Genomic DNA, 26,857 nt, shown 5'->3' with positions numbered 1-26,857 from the left:
TTTGTTGAGACACTGCCTCTGCTTTTCACTTGACCTGGTATTTGCACAAATTGTAGAGAGAAGTAGAGATATGAAGACCATATATAGGGGGTTATTTACTAAAGGCAACTCCACTTTGCACTACAAGTGCACTTGGAAGTGCAGTCGCTGAAGATCGCTGTAGATCTGAGGGGAAGCTCTGAAATGAGGGGAAGCTCTGCTGATTTTATCATCCAATCATGTGCAAGCAAAAAATGCTGTTTTTTTAATTTTCCTTGCATGTCCCCCTCAGATCTACAATGACTGCACTTCCAAGTGCACTTGCAGTGATAAGTGGATTTGCCTTTATTAAATAACGCCCCATGGACATATTTATGTCTGTCCTTTATAAATGTCTGAACTCCACTGCAGAATAATATGCATCATTCTACAGAAACAAATGCTATATTAAATATTTACCATTATCCATTTTCACTGTAGAAAATCATATATAACCATCAAAATTAAAAATTAAAATAAAAAATGATGTAATATAGTATTTTATTTTGTAATAGAAGAAAAATTGTATAGTTGTCTACATACCGTTAAGGAAAGAGCCATACAGAAGAAGGTGAAGTTCTTAATGTGGGTTTTCGTCACCGTATTGCCACTGTTTGACAATTTATTGCTAGGATTAGTCTAGAAAAGACAAATTGAACCACTTTAGTTTTCTATATTGCTAGGACATGCCAAACATCAGTAATCTATAACCCATGACCTTATGAGGAAGTTTAAAGTGTATTTCCATTTTTGTAGTCAGAATTGAGAAAACACCACTATACAGTGGGTATAGAAGAGAACAACCCTCCCTCACACTTTGTTTTTTTTGCAACCTGAAATAAAGATATAACATCAACATGTCAGAAAAAAATAAAATAAAAATAAAAACTGAATCACTGAGTTGGAAAAAGGATTGCCCATTCAACTTTGCAGAAGTGCTCAAGTTCAGTAAAATTTGGTGATAACTATTTGTAGACTGCAGTCTTCAAGTCTCTCTACAGATTTTCAATAGAGTTTAAGACTGGGCTCTGACTAGGCCATGCAAGGACATTCACCCTTTTCTTATTCAACTGCTGTGTGGTGATGTTTGCTGTGTGGTTTGGGTCATTGTCATGTTAGAAAGTAAACCTTCTTCGCATTGACAACTTTCTGGCAGAGGACAGCAGATTTTCCTCAAGAATTTGACTGTGTTTTGCCCCATCCATTTTCCCTTGTATCCTCACAAGTGCTGCAGTCCCTGCCGCAGAGAAACACCACCATACCCAATATTACCACCCCCATCACAGTATATTACCACCTCCATGCTTTACTGTAGGAATGGTGTTATTTGGATGGTGAGCTGTATTGGATTTCCACCAGATATATCATTTGGTGTTGAGGTCAAATAATAAATTTTTGTCTCATCTGACCAAAATACCCTTTTCCATGTGGCCTCAGAATCTTCAAGGTGCGTTTTGGCAAAGCTCAGTCTGAGGATTGGCTTTATTCTTGCAACACTCCCGTACAAGCCACATTTGTGGAGAATTTGTGACAGGGTCGCCAATTAAGAGGTACCACCAGGCCTCCTGTAGGAGCTTGGGCTCCATCACTTAATGCAGTGCAGGGGTCTGGCCTGTTCCAAGTACATGTTCCATACAGAGGTAGACTGACCATTCAGGCACAGCCCGGGAGCCCTAAAAGGCCCTGTCACTGCACTTCTACTTGTTGGAGCTCACCCGTCATACTCCATCAAACTTTTCTGCAGAGCAGACTCTGTTCACGGTGCTCTCCTGAGCAGTCCAATTTCCTAGATCGGTGACATGTGATCGGTCCCCTCATCCTTCCCACACACACAGACCCGCTTACATGAGGACAGGACAAGAAAGTGGAGAGCCCGGTGTCAGGCCACAGAACAAGTAACATCCCCTGTGGAGAGCCCTGCGTGACAAGCCCCGCCCCTCCTCTGCAGCCAGCATGATAACTGTCCCAACTCTGCAGCCCTGATCTCCCGTTCATTCTGCTGTGGCCCCGGCTGAGAAGATCCGGAGATGATCCTGTGTGTGGATGGAGGATGATCATCACACACTCCTGTGAAAGGAGCTATGGAGGGGGTAGATTTATATACAGCACACAGCTGCAGTTCTAGATCCTGGCTGTCGGAGCCTACAAGATAGTAGCCCCCCCCTCTCTCTTTCTCCCTCTCACTCTCTCACAACCCCAACCCCCTCTTGCACCCCCATCTCTCTCACCTCATCCCCCTCACCCAATCTCTCTATCACACCCCCCCCTCTCACCTTGCCCCCTCACCCCCCTCTCCCTCCCCCCATCTCTTTCCCCGTCAAGGGGTGGGGTCAGGGGCAGGGTTGGGGTTGGGGCATCAGATAGGCCCCATGAATTCTAACAGTGGTCCTGATTTGAGATATTGTTGTTACATGCACGTAATGACCACTCTTTGTCATACATTGTTGTGAGTTGCTGTAGGCCTCTTGGTAGCATATCTGACTAGTTTCCTTCTGGCTCTTTCATCCAGTTTGGAGCCACGTCCGGATCCAGGGAGGGTCTGTGTTGTACCAAATACCTTCCACTTCCCAATAATAGATTTCACTGTGCTTCTAAGCATTGATAAAACCTTTGGCCTTTTTTTGTATCCATCTCCTAACTTGTGCCTGTCCGCAACTTTATCCTGGATATCTTTTAACAGTGCCTTGCCACCCATAGTTGATTGCTTGCTTCAGTTGCAATACCAGGGACTGAAATGCTCCAGGAAAGTTATTTTCATGCTGAGCTAATCAAAATAACCACAGCTGATCACAGTTGGAAGTCAAATGGCTTTGTGTGCCATTGCGAAGGTGATTAGCTCAGGGCTCGAGTGCTGCAGGAATGTATTGGAATTGCATTCCTGTACTTTTTCCACAGCAGGAACGTCAGCACCTGCGTCCTCCAGGGCCGACAGCGTAACCGTGCTCCGAAGCCTGCAAAACTTGTACATGATCGCCCATGCGCAGTTGTGCAATTGTGCCACCTGGCGCCTTTTTTGAATGGAAGGCAGTAACACTCGGTCTCGGCGCCTTGCCACAGCAGAGAGCAGGAGGACACTGATGTGTGGGCGGGGGTTGGCAGAGGAGGACATTACTGTGGGGGGGGTGTGAAGGGGCAGAGGGGGACATTGCTGGGGTGGCGAAAGTGAAGGGGGCAGAGGTGGACATTACGAAGGGGGGTGAAGGACATTACTATGGGGAGAGGGGGTGAAAGGGGCAGAGGAGGATATTGCTGTTGGGGGGTGAAGGGGGCAGATGACATTACTGGGGGGGGGGGGTGAAGGGGCCAGTGGTGGATATTACTGGGGGGGTGAAGGGAGCAGAGGTGGACACTACTGGGGGGGTGAAGGGGGCAGAGGTGGACATTACTGAGGGGGGGGGGGGGCGAAGGGGGCAGAGGTTGACATTACTAGGGGAGTATGTGAAGGGGGCAGAGGTGGACATTACTGGGGGGGGTAAAGGGGGCAGAGGAGGACATTTCTGGGGGGGGGGGCAGAGAAGGACAGTGCTGTGGAGGCAGGGCTCGAGACCTGCAGGAAAGCATGGGAGCACACTTTTTTATGTTTGAGGTGGGATGTGGGGTCTTGGATGAGTTCCCACATTTTTTTCCCAGGACTTCACCCCTGGATTAGCTACACCTAATTGAGTTTACAAGTAATTTTTAGGAGGGGGGCAGTTGATCCTTTTTCCAACTCAGTGATTCTGTTTTTGATTATTTTATTTTTTCTGACATGTTGGTGTTATATCTTTAACTTGGATGTTATAAAATAAATACAGCTGGAAAAATTGTCTGACTTCATTTCAGGCTGCAAAGCAACAACATGTGATTCTTTTCTATACCCACTGTATGTTTGTTAGATACTACTCATTCATACAGCATCCATTTTCTTTAAATTCCTTATGTTTTAGAAGTTTTTTGACGACAAGGCCACATAGCAGACTGCAAGCATTTCTGGACACTCTCAGAGTCTCAGTCCCCATACAGACTGGGGGCTCACTAAATATACAATGCAGAAGACCAGCTTCTAATTCTTTAACCCTTTTTTTAGGACACACAGGGGGTTATTTACGAAAGGCAAATCCACTTTGCACTGCAAGAAGTGCAGTTGCTTTAAATCTGAAGGGAAGATCTGAAATGAGGGAAAATCTGCTGATTTTATCATCCAATCATATGCAAGCTAAAATGCTGTTTTTCATTTTCCTTGTATGTCCCCCTCAGATCTACAGCGACTTTACTTCCAAGTCCACTTGCAGTGCAAAGTGGATCTGCCTTTAGTAAATAACCCCCACAGTGTTCAAATCTAGTTTACAACTGGTGATTACAATCTATCAGCACACACAGACAGGGTTTATAATGGCACACATTAAAGCCTAAGTTTGTGCCTACTTTTACAGAAAAGTTATCAGTGAAGTAACCAAACCTCAGGTGATACACAGAGGTTAAACACATCCTCCTACATATGTTGTACTTGTTTATCTGCTACCCCCTTTTAACCATTCAAAGTGCAGAATTTTTACAGCTTGTCTGAGCTTCCAGAGCTGAAGTTACACTCTGCAGAGCTTAGTGAGGAAAGCTCTAGAGTTGAGTGGAAGGAAGGGACACACCACCTTCACACAGCACATAGGAACAGAACTGAGCCTGTCAATCACAGACTGTGTGCTGGAGCTCCCTCCCCTGTCACTTTTTTCTCTTGGTGTCAGGAAAACCTGCCAGAAATGGCTCATACAGAGCAGAGTAACAAGGCAGCAGACAGAAATGATACCAAATGCTCTGGATAGACACAAGTACACGTTATAAAGGGATATGCTTTGTTCATATTTCACGTCAGAGTTTTACAACCATTTTAAGGTTGCTGTTGTCCGCATTGCTTCGTATGTTGGAAATATTTGAAACACTTTGTTAAGACTTTTCAGACTTCACTGTGTGCACATTTGTTCCAGGACAGTCAGCCAGGATCAATGACAGCCCTGACTTTTTCCATTTAATATTATCAATCCATGAAGGCAGCTGCCTTATTTCTATCCTCACAGGTTCATTTTAATTTTCTAAAGAACATTGTTGACATTCCTGGAGGGTTGCTAAAGGACCATTCATATGTATAACAGCCCATAAAAACAATACAAATACAAGATAAGATTGCTTTTACAAGAATTATTTTCACCCACTCATTGTAACTAACTAGGTAATTACCAAGGGTCATCCTATAAAACAGGAAAAAATCTGAGAAACCCTTTGAAACTGAAGGACATCTGGAGTAATAGTAAATTGTTGTGTAACAAATGCATCTACCTTTGACATACATACACTTTCTCTGGTAAATATGTATGCTGAGTGCTTGCAATACGTGTATTATGGCATATCGCAGATTCTTGTTGTATTTTATGATATGTTGGTTTTTTGTTTACAGAATTTTCACCTTTAAAGCTAAAGTTTAGAGCGGAGTTCCACCCTTTTAAAAGTCAACAGCTACAAAAAGTGTAGCTGCTGACTTTTAATAATCGGACACTCACATGTCCCATGGTCCAGCAATGTGGGCGAACGAAGTCCCCGCTCCTCTCTGCGGCGCTGGCATTGTAGCTATGGGCGCCCAGCTGTGGCTTCACAGCCGGGCACGCACCGTGTATGCGCAAGCCAAGCTGTGAATGGCCAGGCATTAAACTGGGACCTGTGACGGAAGATTGCAAGTGGGAGGTGAACTTGCTTCCGGCGCCGCAGAGCCTCCTGGAGGAAGTGGGAGCTGGATGCCTCTAAAAACAGGTCCCCCTCCCAAAAAATATGACATGCCACATGTGGCATGTCAGGGGGTTACCATCACTTAAAGTGGAAGTTCCATTTTTGGGGGGAACTCTGCTTTAACTTTTTTATTTCCTCTACTACTTTAGTGAGATGACTTACTTGAAATCTTCTCTGCAGAGATGCAACATCCTCTTCCTATCAATGACCTCCTGGTGCTGCAGGAGTTAATAGTTTTAGGCTCTGGACTGAGCCTCTGTGCAAAAAGCTGCCAATGAATACCCGCCCCTCCCTCCTCCATTGAGAAATGTGCTTTAATTGCTTTAACTGCCTCTATCATGATCTGTGAATGAGGAAGGTGATTCCTGTGACTTGTGGGGCTCTCCCCCATTTATGTTACAAGCAGTAAAAGCAATCAATTAACTTTTATCAATAAAGGAGGGGGTGGGTCCTCACCAAGCTTTTCCACAGAAGCTTAGCCCAGAGTCTAAAACTATGAAAGAGGAGGTCTGTCCACTGCTGCAAAAATTAAAAGCCAGCAGCTACACATACTGCAGCTGCTGGCTTTTCATAATAGGACACTTACCTGTCCTGGAGTCCAGCAAAGTCGGCACCGCAGCTGATGTTTCCGTCAGCTGCTGGGTGCTGCCGCCACCACTGCGAGTAAGGGAGCCCAGCAGTGTAGCCTTAGGGCTTCATGCTGGGAACCCTACTGCGCATGCGTGAGGCTCCGCTCCTCTCTCCTACTGGCCTGGCGGCAGGGGGAAGAAGAGGGAGCCCCGCGGTGACGTCTATAGCTGTGGCTTTGGATCCCGGAAGTGGGGAACAGGTATCTTGTCCCCCTTCCCCTTGAAAGGTGCCAAATCTGGCACTGGGGGGGGGGGGGGGGAGACAAATTAGCGGAAGTTCCACTTTTGGGTGGAACCCCACTTTAAACCTCACGCACCAGAAAATGTTTCTGTAGATAAAAAGTATGAATTTTATACTACAATATGTCCTTTTTAAAATTACAATAAATAATGATTCTGGCAGGGATTGCAAAGCTATTTACAAATGAATAAAAAGGCTTTTATTTATAATGGTATGTTGTTTTTTAACGTGACACTAAAAGAAAGAACAATAAAAAAAAACAGTTGGAAAAAATCTATAAAAAAAAAAAAAAAGTAACTGAGAATTAGCAGGAAAATAATAGCTATGGGGAGAAGGGGAAAGAGGAGTTCATTATTAGGGTAGGGTTAAACTAAGAGTTAATAGGGGCGTCAAACAGAAATTCATAATTTTTTTTTAAACACCTTTTTGGATAAATTGTCAGCTTTCTTTAACCTACATCATATGCAAATCAAAGGCCATCCCTTTGATCTACAGGTTAATGGAACAAAGTAAATATAAAAAAATATAAAACAATAATGTTACATTGTGTATATCTGAATCTGACTGAACAATGTTTATAAACATTTTGTCAAAAAGTCTGTGTTTTTGGCAGCAACTTTTGTCGGTTCACACTGGGAATCACATAGGAACACCCTGTGCATTCCTGTGCGATTCACATGCAGGTCTGTGCGGTGTGATTTCAGCCCATTCATTTTCAATAGGCTGAAATAGTGCATGCACTACTTTTGAAAACTCACTGCAACCAGATTGCAAGGTACTTCTGTACCATGCGATCCAGTGCGAGCAAACGCACTGTGTGTGTGACCTGTTTCGGGTGTCATTAAATGAATATTTACACTTGCTGCAGATCGCAACTGCAGTGCATTATGAACACGGTGTGGAAAACACGTATGGAACACGTGTCCCCTGCACCACGTTCTGGTTTTAATGGGCCCAACTTACCAACATTTCTTAAAAATTGAAACACCAATTTTGGCTGTGCCTAAAGTGGATGTAAACCCTCACATATACCCAATGAAATGAACAGTCTCAGATGATACACAGGGTTCAAACAAATCTCTCTACATAATTTTTACATGTATATTTGCTGTCTTCAGCTTTTTATATTCTTTAGAAAGTGCACATTGTGTTAGACATTTTTCTTCGTGTTTCAGCAGTGGGAGGGGAGTCTGGGCATACACTGTATGACAGCTAATTGGAGGAAAGGCCACCCCTCCACATATGCAGAGGAAGGAAGAAACTTTCAGAGCCGTGCTGTGAATAGACAAGCTCTCTACTCATTTATAGCACCCTCCCCTACACAAATTTCCAGCTGCTTTTATATCCTGTGTCTGAGAATTTTTCAGAAGTTATCATGCTGATAACAGAGGAACGGAGCAGTAGAAAAACACAGGACTTAGGGCTTTGGAGAGAGATAAGTAAACACTACATATGTGCCCAGGTCAGATTTCACAAATGGGGTTTTCATCCACTTTAACGTTTAATTATTAGTTCTAATTAGTCTTGTTTGACTTATAACTAATATTATAAACATTTGTGCTGATTTAATGTAGCTTCCTAGTTTTTATATCTTTTTTGAATAGCTATATTTTGAATTAACTCATAATCATCTTTTTCTCAAACAAGGCAAGGTATGAACTTGAGTCAGGAAAAATAAAATCCAACTTAAATTTTCTGCACTAGAAGAGTTAAAAAGTTCAAGTAGAAATAAAAGTGTGAATGGATTAATTTACCTTGTCAAATGCAGGATAAACAGCTCGGATCTCCGTTAGCCAACCATATGGCATGTGTCCAACAGGGTAGGTAGCTGTAAGAATGGCCACTGCCTGTGAACAGAGGACATGTACATCCATTAATACAGGCCAGTCTACAAGAGAAGAAGCTGTGTCCCTGTCATTTACATTTAAAATCTGTACTGTTCTCTACTGTCACATCTCTTATCACAATCACAATGAGAAACTGAAATATTGCTAAAGTCCTGACACAAAGATCTTGTTAAAAGAATGACTAGATTGCAGACGCCGATATTTGCACAAGATATGAAAAGAAGCCTTTGTTCCAAGGTGACATTAAAATAGGTTGTTTATTTACAATCGTTGATCCTTTCCTGTCAGATGATATTTCACACCTTATTTTACAGTATGTAGTTATTTGCTTCTAGTTATTTATTGTTTCAGATATATTTATAAATTACATTTTGCTTCTAAACAAAAGACAAACTGCTAGTCCTTGCAGTATTTCACTTAAACATTTATGAGAAATGGTGATCTCCAGAAAAAATATATGCAAGAAACTATCAACAACTGGTTCCCTAAGTAGAAACAAGCATGTTACACTTATCGCCCTGCTGTCTGTCACATGGATATTTCCTGGAGCACTTCTTTAAATAATTTTTCTTAAAATAAATTTATATTGGTTTATATCTGGTCTCCCACAGTACACAGAACATGGAAATGCAATTATTTCAGTAAATACCAACTGATAAATACCTTTATTCAGCAGCAGTATATAGCAGTCCTGTGACTTATATCAGTGTCTGGTTAAAGCTTGTAGGAGGAGTTTTCATTCTGCTCTGACTTTCCTATGAGTCTGCAGGACCCCTGACCCTCTGTCTGGACAGTGCTGATTGGCCCTTTGTTGATCACATGTGCTCTCACCAGAAAACAAAACTCCCTAGCAATACACACCAAACTGAGCATGTTCAGAGTGACTCAAAGGCTCTGTACTATCAGGAGATGGTTTGGGGACAGTGGAATAAGGGGAGGATCATAGACGACAGGATCTAACAGCCTTTTTATACGATGCAGAGGATTAACCCCTTAGGTTTCACAGTGAGAACCCCTTAGGTTTCACAGTGAGTATAACACACACGCTTTACTGCATATGCATACTGATTTTACTGTTGTGGGTTTAGTAAAATTTAAGTTACCGAAAGATACCCCCACCCTCAACCCACCCCCCCCCACTCCCTCCCAGGAGGATTTGATTGACAGCACCAGGAGCCAACGGCTCCTGCTGCTGCCTCTGAGTCCTGGGAGGAGAGAACAGTGCTTCTGCTCTTGGGCAAAGCACTGAATTGAGAAAAGACTCAGGTAGGTATTAGGGGGGAGCTAATCATAGAAGTTTTTTTTTTACCTTAATGCAGAGAATGCTTTTACAACCACTTCAATTTTTTTTTCGTAATGAATATTTAACTGCATTAAATGTTGTTTTATATCTATTCTTCGGCTCTAAAATGTAAAGCATTTCACAATTTGGTACAATAAATTGGTCACTTTATTAATTATGAGGTTATTATATTGTTACTTGGTCATCTAAGGCTTGGTTCACACTAATTGCGAATTTCCCCGCATCCAATTTTCATGACAGGAGATTGTGACTGTCTCTCTATGGAGCCGGTTCACATATCTCCGTTGCGGCTGCGGTACGGCTTGCACAGGAGTCCTTTGCATCTTTGGCTCATTATTGGGGCTGAATCAAAGCAAAAATTCAGCCCTGATTTGTCCCTGAAACGAAGAACAGGGACGCACCAGACCCCTGCTGCGAGCCGCATTCGGAACCAGTGTGAACTCAGCCTGAGACAACGCTGCAACTAAAAAACACATAATATACTGCATCATTTATTACATTAAATGTCATCAAAATAAACCGTTTTTTCATATGGGTGACGCAGCATAGTACAGATATTCATTAAAAGTTGTTATTTCTGACCTACCTCTGTGGCTGCAGCACTTCCACCTAGGTCACGTGAGACAAAGAGATTAACAATGGGTCTGCTGATTCGCTGAGTAGCTAATATTAGCGCTAATGGCCACCAGAAACTCAGCATCTTTCTTATTGTGGCTTCTCCCTATACAGTGAAAAAGAGTCTATTAGTACAATAAACAGGACTACTGAGAAGAATAATGCTGAATAGATTTTTCTCGTTTTCCTGATCTTTTTACATTTTGCAATGCTAAAGCTCTACAACTGACGTAAACAGAAAATACCTAATGAAACAGTTCACATGTTTAGTGCAGCTGCTGGAGCAGATTTGTGCTGTCACAGAACAGATGTGAGTTAAATAGTGTAGACTCGTCTCTACGTGACTCAGATACCAATATGTACATGTAAAAGCCTGTCAGGATTTCATAAAAGCTGCTGCTGAAATGGCTTAAACTGTGCATGCAAAATGAAGCATGCTTGTAATGAACTTTACTAATATGCCATTTTCTTCAGAGATTCCTTACATTGACATCAATAACAGCAGACAATCGACCACTTCATACATATTTAGAAAGTGTTTGTATATTTTTTTAATAACTATGCAAAAAAAGATTTATAAAGTTAGATAGGTAATCAGGGTGTAAAAAAACACAAAACACATCTCTTCAGGGAAACCTATCACGTCTCCAACTAATCTTTTACCACTTCCAGCAGCTCATTCCCCACAGTTACAACCCTTTGTACCACCTGCCCCACCCTATTAGATTGTAAGCTCTTCTGAGCAGGGCCCTCTTAATCCTCTTGTGTTTTATTGTATTATAACGGTATTGTCTCCCTTTTTTTATTCTAAAGCGCTGCGTAAACTGTTGGCACAATATAAATCCTGTATGATTTGATGATCTAGGCAAATCAATAGAGAAAGAAAAAAAAATGAAAACCTCCATATACAGAATCCTGTACCCACAGTTTATCCAGAAGAAGGCAAAAAACTAAACTAAAGTATGGCGTAATTTTATCCACTGGGGGGAAAAAATGTTTTCCTGATCCCCTAAGCCAATTGGATATTGAGTCAACATACTTTGGTGTTATAACTTATAAATGGTAATAGCTAGTTATATTCTGTACTATGGTATTCAATTATTGATACCATTTGTGAGCTTTTCTATTGTTAACTGAAGTGGTTTGTTAACCACATTTTTGGTTTGGCTAGAGTAGAGAGCAGCTAAAACCTTAATTTTTATTGCTGCCTACTGACCATTTTGAGAGATTTCTACTTGTCCTGGTGGCAGCTCTGTCAGCAGGTCAGGTATTAAGGTAAAATCTTTCTAACAGGCACGCAACAAAAAGTAGGAAGGGGGGAAAGTATCAGACCACCTGTACGTTTTTTATTGCTATGTGTGACCCTGCTGGAGATTTTGCGGCTAATGGAAACCTCCCGATCGCCGCTTGCAATCGAGAGCTCTCCGAACACGTGACAGCCAATCACATCCAGGAATTCTAAAACCCTTAAAGTGGTGGCGAGAGCCGGCACCAAGGGGTTAATGGAGAATAAAAATACATTGGGGGTTATTTACGAAAGGCAAATCCACTTTGCACTACAAGCGCACTTGAAAGTCCACTGAAAGTGCACTTGGAAGTGCAGTCGCTCTAAATCTAAGGGATAGATCTGAAATGAGTTGAAGCTCTGCTGATTTTATCATCCAATCATGTGCAAGCTAAAATGCTGTTTTTTATTTTCCTTGCATGTCCCCCTTGGATCTACAGCAACTTCACTTGCAGGGTAAAGTGGATTTTCCTTTAGTAAATAACCCCCATTGCATCCTTTTCTCCTTGCTATAGGAGGAACATGTAAACGAAGAACAGTGTGTTTAAAAAAATAAAGAAATAATAGTTAGATCAGGGATAAGTCAGTGTCAAGAGTTAGAAATAGGGTCAAAGTTTAAGGTCAGAGTCAGTGTATTTTTGGTAGGATTAAAAAAAAACATTTTTTAATTTAGTATCAGTATCAGTTAGTGTCAAAATGTGCACTATTGTTTCTGGGCCCTACTACAAGTACAAAAAACAGATAATATACACAAGGTACTGTTGTGATTGTCAGGAGCAGGAGAATTTATTTTGGCTTGTTCTTTGGTGGTGAGTTATGGTAACAGCAAGAAATATACAGCTAAATTATGAAAACATTTTTTTTTTTTTTTACGATTTTGTGCCAGGTTTCCTTTGATGATAAAAAAAAATCAGGAGATATCCATTAACATTTACCACTAAATGAAAGTCCAATTTGTCCTGAATAAACAAGGTATAATCCACCTGGATAAACCAAGTAGTCGCAATTATATGTACATTTTTACTAACGCATGTTAAATTTTCAAAACTGTGTTCAGAGGTAAATATTTGTTTTCCCATCCGTCATGAGGGAGTTAAGGCTCAATTAAAGACTTTTATTGTTTTTTACATACTATATTAAGTGCTGCAGCAATGGTTAAAATATCTTGTGAACTGCTACTTTCACACACGAACCGCAGTCGGTTCTCCAGCAAGCTGACACAGACCCCTGAAAAGTGCTCCAATCAACCTCACTGCTCCATTAGCATGAGTGCTGTTGATTGAAGCACTGTGTCTGTGACCCCTTTTGAAGATTTCCCCTCACATTCTGTCTGGTGAAACTGATGGTAGCAGGACAGTAATAAAAGGGGATCTCTCTAAAGGAGCATCAGATAGCATTCAAAAAATGACAGGTATTTTAATTCTTCCACTTACTATAAACTAAACTTTAAAGGAAAACTAGCTTTTTTAATAAACGCTTCTAATGCCGCGTACACACGAGCGGACTTTTCAACATCCAAAGTCTGACGGACTGAGTCCGTCAGACTATTCGATCGTGTGTGGACTGCAACGGACTTTTGACTCGCCAAAGTCCGAAGGACTTTAGAATATGGAACATGCTTCAAATTTTCCCGACGGAACTCCGCCGGACCCGGTCCCTTCGAAAACTCCGCTCGTGTGTATGCTATTCCGACGGACTAAAACCGACGCTAGGGCAGCTATTGGCTACTGGCTATGAACTTCCGTATCCGAATCCAGTCGTACGTCATCACGTTCGAATCCGTCGGAGTTTAGTGTGATTGTGTGTGGCCAAGTCCGCTCCGCCGAAAAGTCCGTCAGAACTCCGTCGGAACTCCGGCAGAACTCCGACGGAACTCCTTCAGAAGTCTGTCGGACATAAGTCCTCTCGTGTGTACGGGGCTTTAGACCCCTTTCACACTGGGGCGCTTTGCAGGCGCTACAGCGCTAAAAATATCGCCTGCAAATCGCCCTGAAACAGCCGCTGCTTTTTTTTCCAATGTGAAAGCCCCAAGGGCTTTCACACTGGAGCGGTGTGCTAGCAGGACGGTAAAAAAAAGTTCTGCTAGCAGCATCTTTGGAGTGGTGAAGGAGCGGTGTGTATACTGCTCCTCCACCACTTCTGCCCATTGAAATCAATGGGGCAGCGCGGCTATCCCGCCGGAAAAGCGCCTCTGCAGAGGCGCTTTGCGGTGGTTTTTAACCCTTTCTTGTCCGCTAGCGGGGGGTAAAACCACCCCGCTAGAGGCTGAATAGCGCTGCAAATCCGTCGGTAAAGCGTGCTCTAAAAATAGCGGCCTTTCACACTGGGGCGGAAGGTGCGTCAGTGGTAAAGGTTCCTTACGATTTCAAGCTTACCCCGAGTTCTGGTCCAGTTCTGTCAGGTATCTTGTCATGAATGTTCTTGTAATATCCTAAACATAATGTTGTGCAGCGCACAAGTGCTCCAATGTATAAGGAGAGGATTGGAATTAGAAGAGGCTCCCGGCATTCCAAGTGACTGTGGAGCAGAATGGCAACAAACACAACCTACAAAGCAAAGAAAAAAAAAAGGGCATTTATAATTAATGCAAACAAGCATGCTGAGATTATACCATATACATTACCTGTCATGACATTAATAATTTAAAGAAAGATTCAGTTCTTTTTATTTGTCAAATATAATGCCTAATAAATCCTCTGTTTACTCCACTCACATACAGAAATAATATTATTATTTCCCAGTAATATTAAATATCAAGTCGAAACACTGCACGTTAAATAGGCCAAAAAACACCGTAAAATAGCTAACCATAGTTATTCAACTGACGTTTTCACACACATACAGTGGGGAAAATAATTATTTGATCCCCTGCAGATTTTGTAAGTTTGCCCACAAAGAAACGAAGGGTCTATACTTGTTCTAATAGGTGTATTTTAAATGATAGAGACAGAATATCAACCAAAAATCCAGAAAAAACCCACGATACAAATGTTATAAATTGAGTTGCAGTTCAGTGAGCAAAATAGGTATTTGATCCCCTACCAACCAACAATAATTCTGGCTCCCACAGACTGGCTACTGTACGTGCTCATGTGGTATAAAGATTTGCCCTGTCAATTTAAGAAGGTGCTCCTAATGACTTGTTATGTGTATAAAAAGACACCTGCCCACAGAATCTCTTTCTTCCATTCAAACCTAACGATCAAGGGCAAGATCAAAGAACTGTCAAAGGACGCCAGGGACGAGGTTGTAGACCTGCACAAGGCTGAAATGGGCTACAAGACCATTAGCAAGAAGTCTGGTGAGAAGGAGACAACTGTTGGAGTGATTTTTCGCAAATGGAAGGAATACAAAATAACCATTAATCACCCTCAATCTGGAGCTCCATGCAAGATTTCACCTTAAAAGGTAAGGATGATCATGAGAAAAGTGAGGGATCAGCCCAGAACTACACGGGAGGAGCTTGTGAATGATCTTAAGGCAGTTGGGTCCACAGTCACCAAACAAACCATTGATAACACAATACATCACCATGGATTGAAATCCTGCCCACAAGGTCCCCCCATTAAAGAAAGCACATGTACAGACCCATATGAAGTTTGCCAATGAACATCTATATGATTCAGAGAAGGATTGGGAGAAAGTGCTGTGGTCGGATGAGACCAAAATTAAGCTCTTTGGCATTAACTTGACTCGCCGTGTTTAGAGGAAGAAAAATGCTAACTATGATATACCCTAAGAACACCACCCCTACAGTCAAGCACAGAGGTGGAAACATTATGCATTGGGGTTGTTTCTCTGCTAAAGGTACAGGTTGACTTTGCCGCATTGAGGGGCCAATGGATGGGGCCATGTATTCTAAAATCTTGGATGAGAACCTTCTTCCCTCAGCCAGAATACTGAACATGGGTTGTAGATGGGTCTTCCAGCAAGTCAATGATCCAAAACATACCCCCAAGGCAACAAAGTAGTGGCTCAAGAAGAAGCATATTAAGGTCATGGAGTGTGGCCTAGCCAGTCTCCAAATCTTAATCCTATAGAAAATGTATGGAGGGAGCTGAAAATTCGAGTTTGCAAGCAACAGCCAAGAAACCTTAAGGATTTAGAGAAGATCTGTAAAAAAGAGTGGACCAAAATCCCTGGAACATGTGCAAATCTGGTAACCAACTAAGAGAAATGCCTTACCTCTGTGCTTGCCAACAAGGGTTTCTCCACCAAGTACTAAGTCATGTTTTGCTTGGGGATCAAATACTTATTTTACTCACTGAACTGCAACTCAATTTATAACATTTATATCATTTATCATTTAAAGAACACCGATGATAAAAATGATAGACCCTTAATTTCTTTGTATGTGGGCAAACTGACAAAATCTGCTAGGGAATCAAATAATTATTTTCCCCATTGTAGTGCGGCTCAGCCCTGCTCCCCGATTCCTCATCACTGGATTTGATTGACAGAAGCAGGAGTCAATGGCTTTCACTGCTCTCACTAAGTCCATTTATGAGGGAGAGAGAGGGCAGCACCACTGTTCTTGGGCACAGCGCTAAATCAGGCTCAGGCTTCGGCTTCTGTATAGGAGGCGGGAGGCGGGAGGCGGGAGGCGGGGGGGGGGGGGGGGGAGCTGCACCTAAATACAGCAAATGCATTAAGATAAAAAAAAAACTTTAACCTTTACAACCACTTACAGGTTCTTGGAACTCATTAGAACTTAGGACGTGACTTGAATGAGTATTAGATGATCTTCAACAACTACTAGCTATATTATCTGGAAAAATTAGAACATCCAAAGACATTTTCACAGTAAAATCAGCAAAGAATACTAACTAACATTTGAAACCAGTTTATTAAGATGGAAGGGAAATCTCAAACCACATGGGGGAGATTTCCCTTCCATCTTTCCAATGTGACACCCAGAACAAGAAAGGAGGTACCCACACTGCCCTCTACTAAAAATGTCTTTGCCTTTATCTCCATTAGAGAGATCTTTCATCACTTTTTGTCCTCACAGGAAATGAAGGATAAACTCCCACTTTCACACTGAGGTGTTGGGGCATTGGCGGTAAAGCGCTGTTTTAGCGGCGCTTTGCTGAAAAAGGGTTAAAAGCGCCACTGCAGCAGCTCTTTGCCAATGCTTCGGTGCCACTGTTCACTGATTTCAATGGGCAGGGGCGCTTTAGGAGCGGTATATACATCGCTCCTAAAGCACCTCAAAGATGCTGCTTGCAAGACTTTTTTTAGCGTCCTGCCAGAGTAGCCCCCCCAGTGTAAAAGCGCTCGGGCTTTCATACTGGAGTGGCAGGAGAGGCGCTTTACAGGCGCCATTTTTAGCGTTATAGCGCCTGTAAAGCGCCTCAGTGTGAAAGTAGCCTAAATGCTAGCAAAAGGCACATTCATTGCTTTATAAATATGCCCCTAAGTGCAGTATGACCCCTATTAACACATTACAAGCTTTTAAAGGTGCAATTCCAAACTTTCAGGTTAGATTTTATATTGACAGTCTGTCTGGGCACAAATTCATGGGGCTTAATCTCCCCTTCCCCTGCTCTCCAACCTATTTTTACATGTTAAAACTCAAGTTGTTTAAACTATGCAAAGATGTCATGCTGCACCCCCAGTGATGTCATACATGTCTCAAGCTACTATGGCACCTAAACTGCAGTAACAAAATGCAGAGATGTTGCTACAGAAAACATAGACCTTTAACTTCAGTTTTGAAAAAGCTGATCCTGCTTTACATTGTCAATGGATGTTACTGGTCAAAAACCACCTATGGAATTTTCCACCTGCCAATTTTACTTACATGGTGGAATTTGAGTATCATATGCAAAAACAAGCAACCCACAGTGAATTACAAAAACAAACTAAAAGAATGAGACTTTTAAATATAGCTTTCAGGAAACGTTATACTGCTAGTAAACACACAGAAAAGCATTAATATTTTATTATCCAAAGATAAAAAATGGAGGTGAAAAAAAATATATGTATAATAATAAAATGTATACAAGAGATAGCAATCATAGGGCCTAGACAAATTGCTAGTCTGTCAACGAGTTTCGTAAGAACCACTTCCTCAGGACAGAGTCAATCTTCAAGGTGTTAAAATACAACTCTATAAAGTGAATACACAGTATAAATATTTCAAACACATGTAACAAAATAAAAACAGTATACTCAAAATGACATGTATCCCCAAAAAGAAAACCTGTCCATACTATTAAAAAAATGCAAAATGCATTGACAGATTAGCAATTTGTCTAGGCAATATAATCTCAACCTCTTATATACATTTTTATTATTATACAAATGATTTTTTTTTTTCATCTTGATTTTTTTTATCTTTGGATAATAAAATATCGATGCTTTTATTTTTTTTTCATGTATTCAATAGTCCTGTTTTTCTTGTGAAAGCTATATTTAAAGTTCCATCCTTCGAGTTTGTTTTTGGAATTTTCCACTTGCCCTCAGGGTTTAGGCTGGGTTCACACTGCAGCGATGCGGTAACGCCGCAAATCCGCGGCGGGTTCCCGCATCGCATGCCTCCCGGCGGCAGTTCACACTGCCCTATGCGAACTGCTGGGAGTGTCAGTGAAACGTTAATGACACCCCCAGATCAGTTCGCATATCGCAGTGCGATCTGCAAACTCGGACAGAAATCGGATCGCATGGTGTGAACACCCATGCGATCCGATTCTGCTGCGGACCAAAAAAAGGGTCCTGTGCGAGTTTGGGGCGGGTGCGATGCGAATTCAGCCATACTATCTGTATGGCTGAACTTGCATCGCACAGAGATCGGATGTGATTTGCACTGCAGTGTGGTGCGAATCACATCCTGTTCTCGTAGCCGCAGCAGTGTGAACCCAGCCTTAAAGTGTAAAGTTTCCACAAACTTGTTAAACTAGTTCGCAATTATTTATAATCAATAAGAAATGTACAGAATACAGAGAAATAGGTACAAATGTGCAACTGAACTGAAATGCAAGGATATCCATAGATGTGACAGTCAGTGATTTTAGCCAGTCTGGGTGACAGTAGGTTGATGCTTGAAATTTTGCCAGTTGTCAGTGAAAAGTGTTGGTGCAGAAGGTTTTACAACTTATAACTGGATAACTGTTGTATATACTCCTAAAAGTTTAATTGTAGTACAGGAGGGGATAGCAGTAAAAAGCAGCATGCTGTCAGACTATTGCCAGCTTACCAAATCGAGAACAATAGCTATTAGGACTGACCAATTTTGTCTGAGTGCAGCTGGCCAGCAGGACTGGTAGCTTCTAACATACATGGCCTTAGGCTCAATTCACAAAGCTAACAAACCAGGATAAGGAAAAAACCTTATTCAAAAGCTTTGTGGTTTGAGCCTACTATCATCCAAACCAGCTGAAAATGCAAAATATTATCTCATGTCTATATTTTCCCTTAGGACTGATTAACATACACTTGTCCTGCTAGCTACATTCTAGTTCAGCTGCATATTTGTACCTTTACTCATATTGCCCTTTACACTAAGTATATTAGTATAAATGGGTCATAACGCAATAAAATAAATGATTTGAATTTAGGTTGTAAAGAAAGTTTTTAACCTCTAGGAATGGCATATCAGTTTACAATTTACTATATAAGCGGAAACGATTTAACTTTATCTATCTTGTAAAGCCTTCAGCGAAATTACTTAAAGTAGAACACCGTTCTATGCTTTAAATGCATGAGATTTTTAAATCAACGAGCTGTTGAATCAACCTACTACTAACTAAAGCAGCAGAACATCATCATACCACCCATGAAACTGGTTGTGTGCAATTGATTCTCACACTACCTTCATATGGCAGTGGATGAGCCCTGTGCTGCTGTATCACTTCCAACATTAGGTACGTGGGTGGGGTGATAAGGGAAACAACTAAAACCAATGGCTTAGCATAGTTTGAACACTGTAATTAAGAAGGTTGCGAAGGCACGGAGAGTTTGTAGAAGGTAAAGCTTGTTGATTTTTCTTACTGCTTTATCCTATTTTGTATATAGCTTGCCTTTAGCCACTCATTAGGCTCTTTCTGCTACAGCCAATGCAGTGCATTAACTCATACAAGAAAATAAATATGGAATTAATGTTCTAAAGAAAAGTTTATGTTGATGCTCTTACTGTATCTCAACTGGATAAACCATTTCCACATTAAATATACAAGTAATATTTAAAGTAGGGCACTCCACTGGCATAAACATGTGTTTACAGTCTCATCACAATCCACAACCCTGTAAGATGAGTGGAGGAACCCATTTCAATCCATAGTAACTACATAGATACGCCACTATGGAACCAGTTCTAATTACTGAAGTAAATGTTTACCTGTGCTATGACATCAGAAATAGAGGCACATCCAACCAGAAAGCTGTACTTGTGTTTCAGTAAAATGCCAGCATGTGTCCAGGCCTATGAATAAATGACAAGCTGATTAGTAAATTATGGGTTAAGATAGTTGGTAAAAAAAATGTACTACTTAAGCACCGTACACATGGGCCGAATGTCGGGCGACATGGGCTGGTTCAATAGAAACTATCTGACATTTGTGTACTGCAGCTGGTCTGACAAAACACAATAGAACAACAGGGGAGATCGCTCTACTAACATTGGATTGTTCGTAACAGTAGCTCCGACCTGAGCTGTCAGGTTTTTTTTTTCGTTTAGCCCACTGGGTTGAACAAAAAAAAAAGACTAGCAGTGTGTACTAGGCTTTAGATTTACATAAATATTTAGAGACGAACTCCATATTTTTACCAAAACCAGCGAAACTTTTGTATGACCATTCTGTAAAGATGTGCAAATATAAGTGTTCAGTATGCAAATGAGCTCAGCAAAACTAACAACTAGTTGCTGCTATATAAGTCATTGCTTCTCTCTCAAGAGATAAAGGAAGGGCAATATACAAACTTTGGTAGTATCTTAGCCAGTATCTCTAGTATTGCATACTTTCTTAAGCTGGGTACATAGCTGTTGTACTCTGACAGGGGGACTCAAGCTGAGTGGGGAAGCTCCCCATACAAACATTGCTTGTGTAGGTACAGCGATCTGTCAGTTTTTTGTTTAACCCACTGAGTACCCAGCTTTATTGGTGCTGCAGATAATATGCTTGTGATATTCAAAGGGCCATCCAGTGCCCAAAGCCTGCATCAGCTGAAGCCTGAAAACCCTCCGGGAAAAATTAAGAATGGAAGGATAAGTATTGGCTTTGCAAATCTGAGAAACAGATGCCCAATGCCAAAAGGCCAAAGAAGTACTTAATCCTTTTAGTAGGGTAGAACCTTATCATTAAGCGTATAGGCTTTTATGATGATCTGTTGGATCCACCGGGAAATGGGGAAAACAGAATCAGTCTTTCTAAAGGAAGATGTAGCATGAACAAGATGAACATGAACAGCTTGCACTACATCTAAACAATCTCCTTAGGATGTTCTTGGGTCGGACAAAGAGATAGAAGCACAATGTCCTGGTTATGGTAAAAGATAGGATGGTGGAATCAGGATTACTAGAGCTAAAAATGTGCTCCTTTACAGACTTAGAGCCAAATGTTGATTCAGATCCGATTGCAATGTCAGGATTTCCCAAAAAGAACTTCCTGTGTGGAATTTTTTTTGTCTAACACTAGTCAAAGTATGCTTTCCATGTGTGATGGTAGACCATGCATAAGGTGACTTTCTAGCTTTTAAGAGGGGTAGGAATTACGGAATATGAAAAGCCTCCATCTGTTAGGACCTGGGCTTAAACAGCCATGCCATCAAAGCCAGCAACAGTGAAGCATGGTGGTAATCCAGTCCCTGAGATAGAAGATGCAGTCAATCTGAAAGAGCACTTGGGGTATCTTCCAGGAATCAGATGAGGTCAGAGTACTACATTCACCTGGGCCAGTTTGGAAATTTGAAGCAATGAGTATCATTGGAATATCCTCCATCTTGATCCTGCAGAGTAGATGAGGAAGGAAATTTAGAGGAGGAAGGGTATATAACAGATTGAACTGATCGCACAAAGCCATCAGTGTATCTACAGCTACTGCCAGAGGATCTCTGCTTCTGTGTGTAAACTTGCTCAGATTGTTGTTGAATTTGGGAGCCAGGGCATCCATATCTGATGTCCCCCACCTGATAAACAGATCCTGAAACATCTCTGGAAATTAAGACCATTCCCTTGAGTCTAGGTGCAGTTGGCTGAGAAAGTCTGCTTGCCAATTGTCCACTACCAGATAGTGAACGGTAGACAAGGCTGGAGCATGTAGTTCTGCCCAAAACAATCTTCTACACATCTCTTTCCAGAGTGAGACTCCTGGCTCCTCCCTGATGATTCATATATGCCATTGCTTTGGGTTATTCCCTGGAACGAAAGGGTCCAACACTGAAGGGACAACTAGAACAGAACTTCTGAATGCTGATAGGAAGACAAGCCTCCTAAGCTGTTCAAGTCCCTTGCACTGTCAGGGTGTGTAGAACTTCTTCCCCCCAGCCTGTTAGGCTGGCACCCATTGTGAGAATCATCCAATATAACAGAAGGAAGGGTTTTCTGATACACCAGACCAGAGATAATCTGGTGTTGGGTGTCAGGAGCATTGGTTGGTCCACAAATTGTTTCTTCTTGTACCACACAGTCAGAATGAGCTAGAATCATCTGGGGTGTAACTGAGCAAAAGGGACTGCCTTCAAACAAGGCCAGAAATCTCATAAGCAAAGAGCCGAAAAGCTCAAACTGGTAGTGTTATGTGCCCACAGCAAATCCCTTCTGAAGGGAGGCTTTACCAGACCTGATGGTTTCCATGCAAAATGTTTTCACTTAAATAAAATCAATGAGATCCAAGATGGGGCGAATGCCACCTTTTGGTTTGGGAGCAGGGAAAGGGTCGAAGTAGAACTCCTTATACCATTCTGCCACAGGTTCTGTCTGGGGGGATGTATTTGACTTTGGGGACTGAGAACAGGGTTAAGCAGAAACTTTGAAATCTTTCGGCTTCTGGAACATTAGCAATTATCCTTTGACTCAGGAGGTCTGCCTAAGCAGTTAGTTTGTGCGGATACACAGACAAGGCAGACTGGAGGACATGAAGCAGGAAGGAGGCAAAACTGTAGCTTGTAGCCTCTGGACACCACATATTTTATCCATGCATCTGAAATACTTTCAGTTCCGGTGGCCGCAATGTCAGATACCGACATTGTCATGCTATCATGACAGTGATATTGTTCATAAAATCTAGCATATCTGTAAAAAAACTCCTCCCTGGATAATGCAGAGTATGGAGTCGCACCTGTGGGAACTTAGGGAGACTCCAAGGAGTGGACTCAACTGGGGGAACATGACTACCAGGTCCTTAAGGAGAGATACTGCAGAATGCCCTGGAGCTAGTAAATTGTTAACTGGAGAGGCCAGTGGGACCGCTCACTTTGCATTTAGGCTCTGACATACTGGCTAAGTCACTGTAAGCAGCAGCATGGTTAAACCAAGGTAAAATCATATGACCCTTGCAGCAGTGGTGGGAAGACTACCACATTAGAAAGTTGAGAAGAGATAGTGTAGAGTGTGCATAAAACACACACAAGTTAGTGACCTAGCACTTAATCCACCAGTGCATTAACTCTTTCACAAGAAAATGGGAAAAAAAATGCAAGAGAAACATTAACAACGTGCTATGTTCATTTAAGGTTAACAGCTAGAGTCTTACAGCCCTGGACCTGTAAAGCCCTCTGCAGCTAACAAACTGGTCTACTAGGTGTCATGGGGAAAGCCACAAGCTGAGTCCAATGTCTGAGGGTCTCATTACAGGCAACCCCCAAGGATTATCCGATCCTGATAGCTGGGTAAGTGCTAAGCACAGCAGCAAAATGATGGAGACTTGATAGAGTGAATATAAATCTTGCTGAAAATGCATCATAAAATTAGGTAAACTTTTCTCTAAAGAGGGAAAAAACATCCATCCTCCTTGGAGACAAGCAAAAAAAATGATGCATGATGGGAGTGGGAGGGGATATACCCAACTGGTCAATGGATTTTTCATTTGCTAGTGTACAATAACTCCTGTAGGAAGCAGTAAAACCCAATTATCTCCAATTTACTACTGATCCTGTTTCTCCTAATGTGTATCTAAACCCCCCCAAAAATGTATAATATTGCAGCATACCAATCCTTAAATGTTATGGTTGCTTTCATTTTTGTTGTTTTAGTCTTTTTTTCCTTTTCTTTTTTTCCAGGTGATACAGCCAGTAACACACTTGCTTGTATAAGTTGGCTCTTCTATTTGTACAGGAGCAATGGAGACACCCTTGGGCAGCACCATTGTTCAGAGATAGTAGTTTCAGATGAACTAGTACATTAAGATGGACTTTACATAAGTGACTAATCAATTTAAGCCTAACTCTAGTTATTTTTTAAGCATTTACAGAAACAGTTTTTTTTTTGTCTTATATTAGGTTTTGACTAAACGAATAAAAGCTGACTATTGTAAGTACTCCTGTCAGTGTTTGTCTAGCAAAAGTACCAATTTGAGGGTTGAGACTGTTTGGTCTGGTAAAGAACGCAGAAAAGCAACAGGCTAACTAGCTGGATCACCAGATGAAAATAAAAGGAAAAGAGAAACTTCTGCAGCCACCACATTTAGGAATTTGCGTAAATGTCCCTCCAACACTTAGGATGGATATTTATTTTTTGTATGACACATATGGTTGTCTTTTCCTCATTCAATAGATGGCATTAGATTGGGGAGGATCTGGTATTTTATAAGCATGAGTCCTGTGATAATTGAAAGATATACACACTTAGATTAGAGTGATGAATGAGGCATATGGCAATTTCAGTGATGTAACACATGGCCGTTTTACAGCCTGCATAGAACTTAATAAGTACATGTCAGATATTTTTTATGACATTTCCATCATCCTAAAGCTAAATGATTTGACAGTTATTTCAGAGCAACTATTTCCGGACTGAGTTTACAGAACTTTATTAATGTCCTGCATTGACCTTTATACTTCAATGACTTGTTTTTTTATATATATACCGGTACGCAGCTGCTAACGTATAGCTCTAATCATAATGAATTGTAATTGATCCATATGGTCATTATTTGGAGACTGACTCATGATATATGATACACGATATATGGCTATTATACCTAGTCCTAGAACAAAGTTAAAGTTCAGAGTTCTATATTTACTTTATTTATTTGTTATACAATACACAAGAATTCCTTTCATTCATTCATATTTTGGAGCTGACACCTCCCTGTGCAGTGGTTTGTCTGTGCTTTGGAGACTGAGTTTGTGACACTTTGTGATCTAAACAAAAAGATTTAGGTGCTTTTTAGAGGTAAAGGCTCCAGTAACAATTGGTATAAACCTGCAATATACAGGTCCAAATGGATTATATTCATAGATGCATGGGGCTCCAGTAAAATTTGTGTTATATATATATATATATTTTTTTTTTTTTTTTTCTGTGCATATCTACAATATAATACAGTAATATATATATATATATATATATATATATATATATACTGTATTATATTGTAGATATGCACAGAAGAAAAAATTATATATATATACACACACACACACACACACTGTATATATACTATATATTTTTTTTAATTATAATGCCCATTTAGTTTACTAAACAAAATGTTATAAGTATTAATAAAAGTTTTACATTTTATTTTGGTTGTTACGCCTAAGGATTTTCCATATAAGGTTCCATATCAAAATGAAAACTAAAAACTAGATATCCTCCCAATAATATTTTTAATTCATTTCAAACTCAGTTCCTCAGAGGATAGAAACTTTACCTTCCATATATATGTTTTAGGCTGGGTTAACAGTTAGTGCGGACGCGGCTCACAGCAGGGGTCCGGTGCGTCCTTGTTCCCCATTTCAGGGACGAATCAGGCCCCAATTTGTGCCTGGATTCGGATGTGAAACGGAGCCAAAGATGCACAGGACCCCTGTGCAATCCGCTCAGCAGCCGCCACGGAGATGTATGAACCGAGTCCATAGAGAGCTGGGCACACTCTCCTGTCATGAAAATCAGATGAGGAGAAACCCACATCCAATTCGCACTAGTGTGAACCCAGCCTAAGTCTTGTGTTTTAAGTCATAACATGCAGGGGTACAGGATTATAAAGAGATAAAAATGTGTAATATTTCAGCCGGGCTGCTGAATTTTAGTGGCCAACTTTATTTTTCATACCTAACAAACTATACTTGTCATACCAAAATTAAACTCTAACATCACTAAATATGGTTGGCAGAAAATGTACATAAATTACAAGGTCCACATGTACTTACCATGGCATCCATAAAAGGGAAAGCTGCCAAATAAAGAAAAGCTTTCCGTGTTTTACTTCCCACTGACTCATCTACATGGTGAAGCTTGTTGATAATATAATATCCCATGTCACTATATGCTGTGAAAACATTACCAAAAACATTATTATAAATGACAGCATACGGGTATTTTTGTCAGTTGCCTAAACATGCAGTGTTTGTAGTTGTGCAACAGATTATATTGCATTATTTAGCAATTAATATATTATTGGTATTACATAAGTATGCAGAAATAAAACTGAAAAACCACTTGCCCTCTGGAAGGTTTTACCCCTTTAATGACCAGGGCATTTTTTGCTATTCAGCACTGTGCTGCCCAGTCATGCAACACTGTAAGAAAATTTAATGTATAGCAATAGACCTTTGTTTTGGTGGTATTTGATCACCGCTGTTTTTATTTTTTACTATATAAAGAAAAAAATACCAAAAAAGTTTGAAAAAAAAAAAAACTATATTTTCTATTTTCCGTTATAAAACATATCCAAAAAACAAAACAAAAACGAATTTCTTCATTTTATATTATATATATATATATATATATATATATATATATATATATATAGGCCTAAATGTATTCTGCTACATTATTGGTAAAAAAAAAAAATCTCAAGCATATAAGCATATAATAATGGGTTTGTGTGAAAGTTATTGCATCTAAAAACTATGATATACAGTATATATTTTTTTAAATTTATCAATCCTGATGTACTGACTTGTTTCTTGAGGCCACAATATGCCGCCAGGACATTACAAATATCCCCCAAATTACCCCTTTTTGCAAAGTAGACAGTCTAAGGTTTTTAGTAAGAGGCATGACAATTT

The 26,857-nt window shown here is 40.8% G+C and overlaps 1 protein-coding gene across 1 annotated transcript in view; it reads right to left on the bottom strand.

Moving 5' to 3' along the window:
- ANKH (ANKH inorganic pyrophosphate transport regulator) overlaps nucleotides 1–26,857 on the bottom strand; it is a 182,574-nt gene that overhangs the window by 32,924 nt on the left and 122,793 nt on the right. Inside the window, exons 3-8 of the mRNA XM_077492026.1 lie at nucleotides 25,997–26,115; nucleotides 20,028–20,111; nucleotides 14,065–14,235; nucleotides 10,376–10,510; nucleotides 8,394–8,486; nucleotides 562–657 (exon numbers count right to left, since the gene is read on the bottom strand). Of these exons, the coding sequence (XP_077348152.1) occupies nucleotides 562–657; nucleotides 8,394–8,486; nucleotides 10,376–10,510; nucleotides 14,065–14,235; nucleotides 20,028–20,111; nucleotides 25,997–26,115 (698 nt within the window). The remainder of the gene's footprint in view (nucleotides 1–561; nucleotides 658–8,393; nucleotides 8,487–10,375; nucleotides 10,511–14,064; nucleotides 14,236–20,027; nucleotides 20,112–25,996; nucleotides 26,116–26,857) is intronic.

The sequence above is a fragment of the Lithobates pipiens genome, unplaced genomic scaffold (genome assembly GCF_037356315.1).
Source record: "Lithobates pipiens isolate NorthernLeopardFrog02 unplaced genomic scaffold, aLitPip1_a1.2 Scaffold_19, whole genome shotgun sequence".
NCBI classification, from domain to species: domain Eukaryota; kingdom Metazoa; phylum Chordata; class Amphibia; order Anura; family Ranidae; genus Lithobates; species Lithobates pipiens.
The sequence above is the reverse complement of the archived record's forward strand: the minus strand, read 5'-3'. Positions and strand labels throughout refer to the sequence as shown.